Here is a 14283-nt window from a genome sequence, read left to right as displayed (position 1 = left end):
CCGCCAAAAGTATTACACTTTGGCCGGGCACGGAGTTTAATAAAATGTGTGATGATGTTGATGTAGTGGAGAAAGGACCCCACCACTTTATGATATGTGTGGTTGAGATTGAATTTGGGGTGAGTTTTTTTGTAAATAAAGAGTGTTTGTAAGGATAAAATATAAAGGTGGATGGTGGGACCATGGCTTAAAAATGAAAGTGAAATACTTTTTGCGGACGCCAAATATAGTAATTATGGAATACTTTTGGCGGACGGAGGGAGTATCAATTATCACACGTGTCATATGTAATCCAAAAGTAGTACCGTGGATTGTTTTTTTACTAGTATTAATCTTCCCTCAAAAAGAAATATATATATAATATTAATCCATTAATGGGCTAAACTGTCCATCGTTGCATGTCTTGTAAAATTAAACAGGTTTTGTTTTTCCTCTCACTTTATTAATTGATTTTTCTTTCGTTTAATTAATGTGGGTTTTTCTACGCAACGGTAATGGCGGTTGATGATGATTCTTCAGCGGGTTTGGAAACGACTAGGGCTTCGCATCTAAGCACTTCTGCTTCCACCCCGATAGATTCATCGAATATTGGTTTTCAGGTTTGAAATTACTTTGTTTCCTCTCCTCGTTCCCAATTTCTTCTTACTTCCGATTTTGCTTATGTCCAATTCGTTCAAGTTATTATGCGTTGTAGTGTTTCCTTACATTAATTGCTTGGTGATTTCAGTTGTTAAAGAAGCAAGGATGGAAAGAAGGAACTGGCCTTGGTGCTTCCGAACAGGTTGGTATTTCTAATTATTACATCTCCAGTGTTTTTCTTCCCTTTTTGATTTAGGGTTTTATGTCATTTGGTCCATCAAAATTGATGTTGTATTAACTTAATGGATTTGTGTTAACAAAATTTGTGAGGAAATAGAAAATTACTCTGTTTAAGAGATCCTGATGTTTGTGAGATCTTATGTAAAGAGAGATAGTTTTGGAAATTGGGAAACTACTATTAGTTTGAAAAGTCATTACTGTTAAGCAGCGTATTTATGTGGCATATATTGTAGTATCTTGTAATGCAGTCATTGGAAGTTTGTTTTCTATGGTCGTCAAGAATGTAATCTTAGCCTGTTATTAGATATCATTTTGCATCTCACATGGAGTTTTAAGTGTTTGCTTTAGAGTATCGTACCTCTTTGCCGTTGTACTAATCTTTGATAGGGTCTAAACACAGGGCAGGCTGGAGCCAATAGCAACTATTGTCAAGAAAAATAAAAGAGGTTTGGGAGCAGAAAAGGCATATAAGGAAATCAAGCAATCCAAAGACAAGGATAAGGGTGATCCAAAAGTAAGTAATGGATTTCCGTTAGGAAGATCAAGTGATTTTTTGGTGTACCTTTTAACTACTATGGTATTTGTTTAACTGTTGTAGCTTCATAAGATTTGTGAAATGGAAGAAACTTTGAAGTTGCTATGAATAATCTGTTAAATAGAATTGCAAATCCATCTAGATTTGTATTAAAAAAAACGTAAGAATTGTTGACGAGCTTACTTCAGTGTTTCAATTGTCTAAGCATATGAAGAGTTTAGAAGTGAATGAAGTCTCCTCAGCTAAATAAAATGTTTTATCAACAGCTAAATAATTTTTGATAAAACAGTATCATAATCATAAAGATAAATATGATGAACAATGTTAATGAGATGAAGAATTTTATGAACTTGTTGTTGTTGAAGATGTTAGAATATACCAAGCAATCTTAATAAAGGGTTTTTTCTCAAGAACTTGCAGAATATTATTTCCTATGAATGATAAAATTTGTGAAACACTTTCATCATTTGGATTCTTTGTTGTTTAAATGCATCAGGAGAACCAACAACCAGAAGTCCAAACATTAGAACCTGCCAATTATTCTAATGATGTTTTTCCAAAATGTTTATTTGGTATGGTAGATAATTGCTTGCATATACTACTAGGATTGTAAATAAATATCCCTATCTCTAATTGGTTCATCCTTTTCAGTTGCCTAAGATTAAAGTAAAAGGTGTCTCGAAGAAGATGAGGAAGATTCAAAAGCTTGAAAAGAAGATGCAAGAAAAGGAATTTGATCGGGATTTCTTCAGGATGTTCTGGCCAGATAACGTCTGAACTTTTGTTTCTTAGTTTCCTTTCTTGATGAGTGATATGGATGATTAGTGCGAGGAGTGCAGTATAGATGGTTATGTTGATGTACAAGGATAAATTCATTGATTTTCTAAGAGACTACATTTGCGGGCCATTTGATATGATTCTGCTAAGCTAGTAGATAGAACTCATTTTAATGCAAAACCCGTTCTCTCTACAACAATGAATCCCTTTGCTGAAAATATGAGTATAGATTATGTTATGTGTATGCTTGTTGATTATTTCCAAATCTTGTAATTTGATCCTTGTGGGAGTTGGGTAAAGTTTTGTATAGATGTATTCTTGTATTTGAAACCAACTCCTCGCCCAGCTTATTCATGCGAGTTAATTTTTGATGCTGTAGTTCAGGAATTTTTGTCCTTTGTAGTGTTTCTACTTAGAAAATTTGTTGATACAATAATCAACTGGCATTTCTTTAATAGTATATGCACTTGAGTGAGGTGATGATGTTATACCATGGAACATTTCACTTGAATGATATTTTATATATTTGAGTTCTTCCTACAGGGAAGCGAATGTGAGTATCGCCATAGTGATATTGCACGGGTAAATCAAAGGGACTGTTGGTACTGGTTACATGGTAGCTGCTTGAATCCAAAGTGCGCGTTCCGTCATCGGGTTAGTCTGATATAGATAACCTACTTTCAGTTATAACTTCTCCTGGATGATGATTCTGTACTTTTTTGCTCTTCAGCCTCTTGAAGAATTGGGAGGACCTGCATCTAATGTCCCAAATGCCTTCACCAAGCCGGCCGTGGCATGCGTATTTTTTCAAAAGGGGCACTGTTTAAAAGGTGATTGGTGTCCATTTCTTCATGCGCCAAATACCAAAGCCATACCTGTTCCAGTAACTGTAAGACCGTGGCACATATATGTCAGAGAAGAATTCTAGTGGCTGAGACGATCATGTTTTCTTTTATGCTTTATTTGAGAGTTACTAATTGTCAATAGTTGGGCGAAGGCTTGAGTTTCCTTTTCCCCCCCTATATATTAGCAGTATCATAGTTGGAGTCCCATCATTTTGATCCTAATATTGTTTAAGGGACAACTACAGCTGTAGGCCTCTGTGAGGACTACTCTAAGTGGGACAACTACAGCTGTAGGCCTCTGTGAGGACTACTCTAAGTGGACGTTTGCATTGCATAATTGATTATTTATTTTTTATTTTGAAGAATGTAATTTTTTTTTTTCAATTTCATCATTTAATGAAATAATAATTAAGCAAAATTAATTTAAATGATATAAATAATCAAGAGCTTTGGAATATTTTAAAGTTTCAATCCATCTAAGTAAATAATGGGATAGGAATCAATAAATTTACTATTTTTATTTATTAGGGCTAGTTCACTAAAGCAAACGTTTACTAAATAATTATGAACTTAGTGTGTGTGTTAGCCTAGTGGTAGCTAGAAGGTTAATGTCCAAAAAAAGTCCTCAGTTCTAGTCTTCAAGGTTAATGTCCAAGACCTCAGGTCCTGAGTTTTAGTCCTCCGTCGCACGATCTTTAAAATTTCTTTATTTATTTATTAATTTATCAAAAAAAAAAAGAATATTATGAACGTGTAGTTGTTGAAGACGTTAGAATATACCATACAATCCTTGGAGGGAACTAGGGAAGTATTTTAAGAGTTTTTGAATTTAAATCTGACTTTATAAATAGTTTTGAACCAAAGATAGGGCCCGATACCTATTTGATTTGGGCAACCCGTTTCATATCATTTGAATCTTGCCCCAAATATATCCACAAGCTCACGTATATGGGCCTACCAAGATAATTTCTAAAAAGGGTGATTTTATTCGTGGCCTTCATTTTATTCCTTACAATCCTTTTTTAAAAATACTAATAATAATTAATTAAAATTTTATTATTTTATTCTATATTTTATAGCCACCGAATTATTAAATTAACATTTTTATTTAAATAATTCTGAAAGAATAAACACGTATAGCCTCTATCATAATCTGAAAATATTTATAACCCCTATCATAATCTGATAAATAAAATACGTCTATTCATATATAATTAATCACAGACGAGATGACTCTAGGACAAGTTGTTGTTTTAGGCTGCAATATAGATGGAAGTTGTTTGTCTTAGGTTACTTGTGTATACTGGTACGTGTAATTGTATTGATAGGATCACAGTGAGATGTATTCTTCTGTCTGACCTAAGTGGAGAATCAAGATCTCGGTGACTTAACGGGACCTAAATCCTAATAAGATTTCAGGTGTATATATAAATTTGTGTATCACTTTAATTTATTATGGGTGCGAGTTATATATTAACTTGAGTACTCTGTATCTTGGGTGATAACAATTTATATATGACATTTGGTAATTTGTATTAGGTGACCGTGTCCGGTATAGGATGATAACATCCCCTTAAGGAGCTCAAAAAGTTTATTGCATTAAACCTTGCAGGTTGATTAAGTTCAGGTGCAACAATAAGACTGAGTGGTACTACTTAAGGATTAATAAGAAATTAATTAATATAAGCTGTCACAAGATTTAATTAATTAATGAATGTTGGATATCTTAAATACACGGGTATTCGATAGGTCTAAATACAATCCCCGACTCATCATCGGCAATAAAATGGGTAAGTCAATATTGATTCTCTAGTGGAATGAATTAGGAGTAATATTTATGAATTAATTATGATCTAGACTGATCATAAGAATTAATTCATTTGATGCTCATCTTTATTCCTCGTATTTGATCTCTGGGCTGGCCCAAAGACTCTTGAGCCTAGTAGGAGAATAATAGCCCAACTCATAAGTCTGGCCATATTCTGTATTTATAATTATAAATACAGATCAGCTCTCAGAACAGAATAGACTAGGCGTATGTAATTTCAGATTACAAAAGTTAGGTTTTCTATGAGAGCCGAGCGGCGCCTATTGAGTTGGATTTTTCTCCGGGGAATCTTTGAAGATTGGCGTCCATTCGACGTCAGAAATTGAGCGGGATACAGTCCAGATGATTAGAGCTGGAGGCGAATTTTCGCAGGAAATCACTTTTTTGGCACACTTTGTAGGCAGCCAAAGAAGAAGAAATTGTATATCTGGGTAGAATACGATTGGAGATCGTTTGAGGCTTCAAACGAAGGTTTAAAGTCAGCTGACCCATTTAGCGATTTATGATGAATTCCTACGAATCCTTCAGGTATTTCTAAACATGCTATGTGCAGTATTTAAATTAATAAATGGATGCTAAATCGATTTATGGGAACCGCCAGAGTTTTCCTCAGACGACGTTCTCTAGCGGATCACTGATCCGATTGCGGCTTTTTCCCACAAGGTGAGACCCAATAAAAAACCCCTTGTCATATACACGATATCTTCAGATTCACATGAGGGATTTGCATAAACCCTTCTTCTTCGATTTGTAGAGACCCTTCTTCGATTTGCATAATTGGAGATTTCCCCTTTTTTGTTCGAGAAATATCGAGAGAGACAGAGAGATTCTAGAATTGGCGAGTAAGAATTCATCTTCAAGATGATTTAGGTGGCTAGGTTCACGAACACACACACACACACACACACACACACACACAGAGAGATAATTCTAGAACCTAGTAGGAATAAATCGTAAATGGGGTGTAGTTTTAGTTGAATTAGGAATACTGTTAATTAATTCAATTGTTAATTAACTTAATGAAATTGATTAAAATAATTTGGGTATATTTGTAATGGCAAATTATGTAAATAAGTAGGTGTAAGAAGAATAAAAGTAAATGAGTTGTGTGGGCCCTACTACTAAAAATGAATGTGGCATATTTTTTGTGGACAAACGAAAAAGGAGATTGTGGCATATCTTTGGTGGACGGGGGGAGTATATTTTTTTAAATCTTATATTTAGAAAATAAAATTTTATAAATCACTGTTGCAAACAATGAGGACGATGATGATGAGTCCAAGAATAAGCAAAATAATTTTGTACAACAAATAGAGCAGCCTCTTACAAACAATGAGGAGACAGACGATAAGGTCGATCTTGCGTAGAGATGGAATTGACTTTATTTTAGTTGAAGGTGTACTTAAGGCCCTTTCGGATGAATTTCCTATAGAAGATTGTCCGATAACAAAGGATGATCTTATATAAAAAGTCCGTAGTTTCGTTGTGGAAAAGTATGAAGCAGATTCAGTTATGTTCGAAGATAACTTGTTTTACCACTACGGACTTTAGGAGGTGGCCTTCAATTTAAAATTTTATTACAAGATGGCTTGTACTATTTTACGAACAAAAGCATCAAAGATGAAACAAGTACTTCGGCACATAATGTCGCAAGTATTTCTCTATCTCAGAGGCAGCACTAGACAAACTTTGAGTAATGACAATAGACAAAATAACACTATGCAGACTTTGAGCAATGACAATGAGTTAATGTACCATGTCACAAGTATTTGTCAGTTAGGACTGTGAAAATGAGCCCAAAATGGCTCGACCCACCGGTAGTTTTGGCTGGGCCAGGCTACAAATATAAAGGCCCATAAAATACAGGGCCTAACTAGCCCGACCCGTGCGGCCCGGCGGGCCACGGGCCAAAAAAGCTCGTCGGGCTTTCAAGCCAATCTGGCCCTTCCTTTTAGTATTACTCTCGTGCGATGCACGACGATACCTACTTAATTAAAATAGTAAAAAAAATTATATTTTTTCAAATCTTATATTTAAAAAATAACATTTTATAAATCATTATTGCAACCAATGAGGACGATGATGATGAGTCCAAGAATAAGTAAAATAATTTTGTACAACAAATTGAGCAGCCTCCAAAAAACAATAAGGAGACTGACGATAAGGTGGGAATTGAACAAAATGATGATACACAATTCCATGTCGTAGAAACTTGTCTCTCTCAGGAGAAAATATCTCAAAAGGCTGCTGAACTGAACCACCATATAAGGTCGATCTTGCGTAGAGATGGAATGGATTTTATTTTAGTTGAAGGTGTACTTAAGGTCCTTTCGGATGAATTTTCCTACAGAAGATGTCCCATAACAAAGGATGATCTTAGAGAAAAAGTTCGTAGTTTCGCTGTAGAAAAATATGAAGCAGATTCAGTTATGTTCGAAGATAATTTGTTTTACCCACTACGGACTTTAGGAGGTGGGATTCAATTTAAAATTTTATTACAAGATGGTTTGTACTATTTTACGAGCGAAAGCATCAAAGATGAAACAAGTAATTCGGCACATAATGTCGCAAGTATTTCTCAATGTCAGAGGCAGCACTAGACAAACTTTGAGTAATAACAATAGACAAAATAACACTATGTAGACTTTGAGCAATGACAATGAGTTAATGAACCACGTCGCAAGTATTTCTTAGTTAGGACCGTGAAAATGAGCCCAAAATGGCCCAGCCCACCAGTAGTTTTGGTTGGGTCGGGTTACGAATTTAAAGGCCCATAAAATACAGGGCCTAACTAGCTTGACCCATGCGGTCCGGCGGGCCACGGGCCAAAAAAGCTCGTCGGGCTTTCGAGCCAATTTGACCCTTCATTTTAGTATTACTCCCGTGCAATTCACGACGATACCTACTTAATTAAAATAGTAAAAAAAATTATATTTTTTTAAATCTTATATTTAGAAAATAATATTTTATAAATCACTATTGCAGCCAATGAGGACGATGATGAGTCCAAGAATGAGCAAAATGATTTTTACAGCAAATTGAGCAGCCTCTTACAAACAATGAGGAGACTGACGATAAGGTGGGGGCTGAACAAAATGATGATACACAATTCCATGTTGTAGGGACTTCTCTCTCTGATCACTAATTTCTTAGCACAAAATACCGCAACTAACACGGTGCAATTGTAGCAAATAATCAGTAATGAGTATCGTATCCATAGGGACTGATAAACGAAATAACTCTAACTACTCCCTAAACAAACTATCACAGTAGACATGCAAACAGAAAATGAAGAAGATTTAACTAAAACTACTCAAATAGTAGCAAATAAAATTCAAGAGGAAAAATTAAATAATGAAAACGATTGATCATAGGGTAGTAATTTCATTAACTAAATCCACATAATCAATCTATTAATCATATTAACCAGTTTAATCCAGTTATGATAAGAGATCACTTAATTAATCAATTACTCACGCTAGAGCAACAACGATCGTAGATTAGTAAATTCTCTAGCTCACAAGAATAGCTCCCTATGATCCACCTATCTCCGCTAGGTCTCAAGGTTAAGATCATATCATACATTCCTGAATCCGCTAAACAGTTATCTCCTCTAGGTCTCAAACCGAATAGCTACACATGCAAACTATTGATAAGATAATTCACAAGAATTCAAACACCAAAGAATTATGAATCATAAAATGGAAGGTAAACAGGTACTAACAAATAAATCACATGAATTCAATTAACTATTTACAAACCCTAGAATCAGATAAAGAACTTAGCCAGACATATTAAAATAAAACAGAAACATAATTAAAAAGAACGTAATTGTAAAAACTGAATTGTATAAAACCGAAAGTAAAACAATTGTAATAACTTGAATCTTCAATCTTGTGAGTGAAAAACTTATCAAAGATAGATTGAACACGTTTTATTAAGATGAACGAAAATGACAATTTGAATACATTTTATGAGTACTGAGGGAGTAATAAAAAAAAATTGTCTCAATTCGACTGTTACTTTTTAATTTATTTATTTATTTATTGGTGGCATGCACTTTCTGTCTCCTCTCTACACATCGGGTGTGCTTGTAAGAGCCACAACACACACCAAAGGGAGTTCGCGGTCGGCGAGTCCCGCTGTGGTTGCTCTTAGTTGGTGGAATTTTCTCTCTTTTTTAACTAATTTTTTAAGAATAATTTGAATTATTTATTACTTTTAAAAAGCTTAAACTATCAATAATATTTTAATAATATCCTATTTTTAATTGGGTTAAGTATCAAATAAGCTCCTATCATAGTGGCCCTTATCACGTTTGGCTTCCTATAGTCGAAGTTGGGCCAACTAAACCCTCTGAGTGTCTAATTTTTAACAATCGGACACTCTACCCTCACGGCTGTTTAACACCGTTAAGATTTTTTTTAATTTTGCCAAAGTCACCGGACACTCGCCGAAATTAACTAAACGACCACAATTACCACGGGGGGTTCGAGCAGAGGGAAATCGAGCAGGTGTTCTCGGCGATGGAGGCGAACTACGAGGCGTGGGTGAACGGATTCGTGCCGCTGGCGGTGGGGGCGGACGTGCCGGAGGCAGTGAGGGAGTTCAACCGGACGTTGTTCAACATGTGTGTAGGTGGTAGTTGCTTACCACTAACTAAACTAGTCTAGTGCATCAACAATCTGCATTTGGTTTTGCTCCCAAATGCCCAATTCTTGGGCTGTCGAAAAGAATGAGCTTGAAGCATCTCTGCCGCTCCAAATTGAAGTTGGATTTATGCGTCTGCATTTTCACACTCACGTTGTCCAGCTTGGTGCAGTGCCAATTGGATCAATTCACTCCACCGTCTTTTGGATCTCCCACACAACTCGATTACGCTTGAATGATGGTCTAGTGAAATTTGAGATGCGAAAGAGATGATTCTTGATTTTGTTGGAAAATGTTAGTGCAATATTAATTTAAGGATGTCATATTCGACGCGGTTCAGGATGCGCACAAGATGTTCGAGAGAATGCCTCTGAGGGATTTGGTGTGCTGGAACACTGCGATTGCCGGTTTTGCGCAGAATGCGGTCGCCTCTTTCACCACCAGGTAGCCGCCAATATTAATCAAAAGAGCAAGACAATAAAGCTGACACAGCCACCACTCCGCCACCTTTTTCGCCACCAGCAGGCAGCCGAGCCGCCGTTGCCGGCCGCCATCTCTGCGAGGGTGGGTGGTCCTGCCCCATCTCTCCGCCCCGAATCTACTGGGGCAGGAGCGCGTTTCCCTGGGCAGGTTGAGGTTAAGGAAGAATAATGAATGAGGAATCTGGAAATGAGCGGTTGATACCGCCGGAATCTGGAAAAGCGGAAGAGAAAATAAGAGGTGTATTTTCCGGTGACTTTGCCGAAATTTAAAAAAAAATAAAAAAATCTTAACGGTGTTAAACAGCCGTTAGGGCAGAGGGCCCGATTGTTAAAAATTAGGCACTTTGAGGGTTTAGTTGGCCCAACTTCGACTATAATGAGTCAAACGTGATAAGGGCCACTATGATAGGGGCTTATTTGATACTTAACCCTTTTTAATTTTTTATCTCAATACAACGTTGGTTGATTTTTCAGTAACGTAGTCGTTAATTTCTATTTGGTGCGTATTAAACTTAAACTAGCACACGCCCACTCGTGCGATGCACGATCAGTATGAAAACTAAACGATATTTTAAATAAATAAATATGTATATTAAATATATATATAATTTAAATATAAATAAATGTTAATATAAAATTGAAATTCAATAAAAAAACATGAATTCGAAAATATATAAATTTTCAATTTTGTATTTTTAATTACCAATTAATTGATTTTCATTTATAATTAAAAGAAATTATAAAAGAGAAAGAAGAGATAAAAGATGAGAGAGAAAAAAAAAATATTTTTGTAACTTTAATTGATAATAACTTATTCGCTTTAAATTTATTTTTTATAATATTTATATCAAATTAAAGATCTTTTCGTTATCTTTAATTTAACATCCATGTTGAATATCTTTTTATTAGTCAAAGTTGACGATTTTTTACAAAAGAATTAAAATAAAAAAGAAAAATGAGGAGAGAGAAATTTTGGTGGGAAAAAATAGCCGTTATACTGCTTTTTTATATAATACTCCCTCCGTCCACGAAATGAGTACCCATATTTCCTTTTTCGTCCGTCCACGAAATGAGTACCCATTTCCCTTTTTGGCAAGTGTACCCCACACATCTCTTTAATTAATACACTAAAAAAGTGGGACCCTTAAACTATTCACACTACACTCCATACATTTCTTAAAACTTGTGCCGTCTACAAATGGGTACTCATTTCGTGGACGGAGGGAGTATATAGATTTTCCACGGAATCATTTTCCTAGGAATAACAATCCCAATTCACATTACTTTTCTGACAAACAAACATGCCCATTATATTATGTAGTGGGAGTAATTGAGGTTTAGGTGCTATTTATAAATATTCAATATTTTTTATTTAATAATTTTTTTTATTAAATCGTGCTATCTAATTTTCTAACAGGTTCTAACTGATGTAATTATGGATGATAGTTAATGATTTAATTTATTGATTTTTAATTAACCACTTAATTTTAATTGATGTAGTTTATTTCAGTTAATTTTTCATTGGTATTAATTTTATAAGTATAGTGCCTTAGTGGAACTAATGAAATCGTGGCTTATAAAACTAACCGTCAAAATACAATGAATTTTTAGCAACTAAAAATTTCGCATATTCAAATTCTGCATTTCAGAACAAATATAATTTGAATTCAAACCCCACCAAAATTGGTCAACTAAAGTTGTTTTCAGTTATTTTAAAAATTCGGTTAATCATGATTTTAAAATCGGCGGCAGTTAGTGGCGGGAAAAAGTAGCCGTTGAACTGCTCTTTTATACTTCCCTCCGTCCACGAAAGAACTTCTTATCTTTTCTTTTTGGGACGTCCACAAAAGAACTTCCTACCTATTTTTGGACTATACCCCACCACTTATAATTCTCTTACTTTTCACTTTTCACAACTCTCAATACTATTAATTATAACACCTTTTCACCACTCCCAATACACTCAACTATCTTTTATTCACTCAACAATATTTTTTCTTAAAACCCGTGTTACTCCCTCCTAGGAAGTTCTTTCATGGACGGAGGGAGTATAATATATAGATTGGCATTTTATAGTGGTATGATTAAAATTCGACGAATAGAGAGGTTTTAAGGGGAGAAAATGTATAGCTCAAAAACCCCAAGGACCATGTCGAAAATAAATATTTATATTTTCCAACGTTTTTCATTATAATTCCCCGCCGCCCGCACCCAATTCACAATCACAATTCGCCGCCATGGCCGTACCTTCGAGAGATCGAATCAACGTCGACAGCGTCCGGAAAGCCACCAACGCCCTCCTCAAGTGGAAGAAGAAGTCACTCCTCTCCCACGACGCTATTGAAGAAGAAGCCGACGATTTCATCTACCTCTCCGTAACCCTAAAAAAAGTCCCGCCGCGCAACCTCTCCGTCACTCCGCACCGAATCCTCCTCCGCCGCCCGCTTCTGTCTCAGGACTTGTCCACCTTGAACATCTGCCTCATCGTCGACGGAAAGAGAATCACCGCCGAATCGGCGCAGAAGATTCTGCAAGCTCAGGGAATCCCCTACATCAAAAAGGTTTTCAAGCTGTCGAAATTGAAGTCGGATTTCAATTCGTTCGAATCGAAGAAGAAACTTCACGATTCGTTCGATGTGTTTCTGGCGGACAAGAGCGTGGAGGCTGTGCTGCCTAAGGTGTTGGGGAGGGTGTTCTACAAGAAGAGGAAGAAGATTCCGGTGGCGGTGGAGCTGGGCGGGGATTGGAAGGAGGAGTTAGAGAGGGCGTGTAGGACGAGTTTGTGGTGCTTGAGCGGTGGGACTTGCAGCGCCGTGCGAGTGGGGAGATTGGGGGCCATGGAGGCTCAAGAGATTGTGGAGAATGTGTATGATGCTGTTGATGGTGTGGTTGAGATTGTTCCGAGAAAATGGAGTGGCATTAGGTGCTTGCATTTGAAGTTTTCGGATTCATTGGCATTGCCCATTTATGAGGATGAGATACAAGATGGTAGCTTGCTGGGGCTCAAGAGGAAGAGAATTTTAGGGAAGTAGTCATACATTTGTATGGTTTTGGTGATGTTCATTTGGATGGATTAAAATTTTGGGATATCTCAATGTTTTTGATTATTTCAACCATTTAATCTAATTTTGTTTCTTTTTTCTTAGTTTTGTTTCTTTTTTCTCCTAGAATTGAGAAATCCTTGAGGATAGAAATACCAATCATGCAAAGTAGTATATGTTATAACGGGGTACACTGATTGAGTGAACTTTTACAACTCAAACTAAACAATCGAAGCTAGAAAACTGAACTAAGAAAATAAACAAATTAGAAGTAACAAGGAAGCTAGAACGGAATTACAATGAAATAAAACAAACGTGATAAAAGACGTCGAGTCGAGGTGAAACTCTTCCTGCAAGAAGATTATCGCCCCGGTAGTGCTCACGGTGTTGGCGAATCTTCCCCAAAGGTAAAACGACGACGTCTCGTTGGATGTAGCACCACAATCCGGCGAGCTCCGGCGAACGGAATAGGATCAAGAACTGAGCAATATGCAATGAGAGTGAGTGAGGAAGTGCAGATTTTCGTAGGGTACAATGCCATGCTTCTAGTCTTCTATTTATAGGCATCTCACCACTCATGAGGGAGATTAAATCCTCCATGAAGAGGATTAAAACCAAGAAACTGTTATGGATGTTACAAATTCAAAACCATTTGAATTTGTTGTTACAAATTGATTCTGCATCAATGGCATAAATCAAATCTGTGCAGTTTCGAAACTGTTCTGCTTGGAGAAACTGTTCCCTGTTCCGCTTCACTGCAGACATAAGGCTGGAAGATTGGGCTGCGCGGGTTGGGCTATTACAAATTACAATTGGGCCAAAAATAATAAGTCCAACAAGTCCCAAAAGTATTTTGTCCAAAAAATTATATAGTTTGGACCCAAACACCAATTGCCAAGATCCAAGATCCAAGTCCTTGGCCGCGGCCCGTACCCGACCCGCCCGTCGGCGTCGTCGTCCGTCCGATCGATCATCGGCGGCGGCGCACGTGTGTGTGTGCGCGCGAGGCCAAGGCCTTCATCCAAGCCCACTAGCAAGCCCACAAGTTATTAGCTCCATGAGCATAGCTATTCTTATACAAGAGTATTCTTCCCTTGTTTTCCAATGTGGGACAATAGCACTTCACAAGTGTTATTTCCCTTCTCAACATCCAAACTTTGATATACAATATCTCACTCACCGGAAATCGGTTTTGAGACTTCAAGTATACCACGTTCATCTACTCAAGACGTAGATTAACATCCAATAATTATTTCAATTAAATAATAAATATTTAATTAAATAATTAATTTCAGAAATGGTCTAA

General features: G+C 36.5%; 2 protein-coding genes across 2 annotated transcripts; both read left to right on the top strand.

Moving 5' to 3' along the window:
• Positions 1–327: 327 nt before the first annotated feature.
• LOC130996291 (uncharacterized) lies at positions 328–3331 on the top strand. Its single transcript, XM_057921798.1, has 6 exons — positions 328–599; positions 728–781; positions 1220–1333; positions 2006–2125; positions 2675–2785; positions 2862–3331. Exons 1-6 carry the CDS (start codon positions 495–497, stop codon positions 3057–3059), a joined length of 702 nt encoding a protein of 233 aa, XP_057777781.1. The 5' UTR covers positions 328–494; the 3' UTR covers positions 3060–3331.
• Positions 3332–12173: 8842 nt separating this feature from the next.
• LOC130994183 (uncharacterized) lies at positions 12174–12968 on the top strand. Its single transcript, XM_057919216.1, has one exon. It carries the CDS (start codon positions 12174–12176, stop codon positions 12966–12968), a length of 795 nt encoding a protein of 264 aa, XP_057775199.1.
• The last annotated feature ends 1315 nt before the right edge of the window (positions 12969–14283 follow it).

The sequence above is a fragment of the Salvia miltiorrhiza genome, chromosome 7, assembly GCF_028751815.1.
Source record: "Salvia miltiorrhiza cultivar Shanhuang (shh) chromosome 7, IMPLAD_Smil_shh, whole genome shotgun sequence".
Taxonomy (NCBI): Eukaryota; Viridiplantae; Streptophyta; class Magnoliopsida; order Lamiales; family Lamiaceae; genus Salvia; species Salvia miltiorrhiza.
This window is presented reverse-complemented; position numbering and strand designations above follow the sequence as displayed.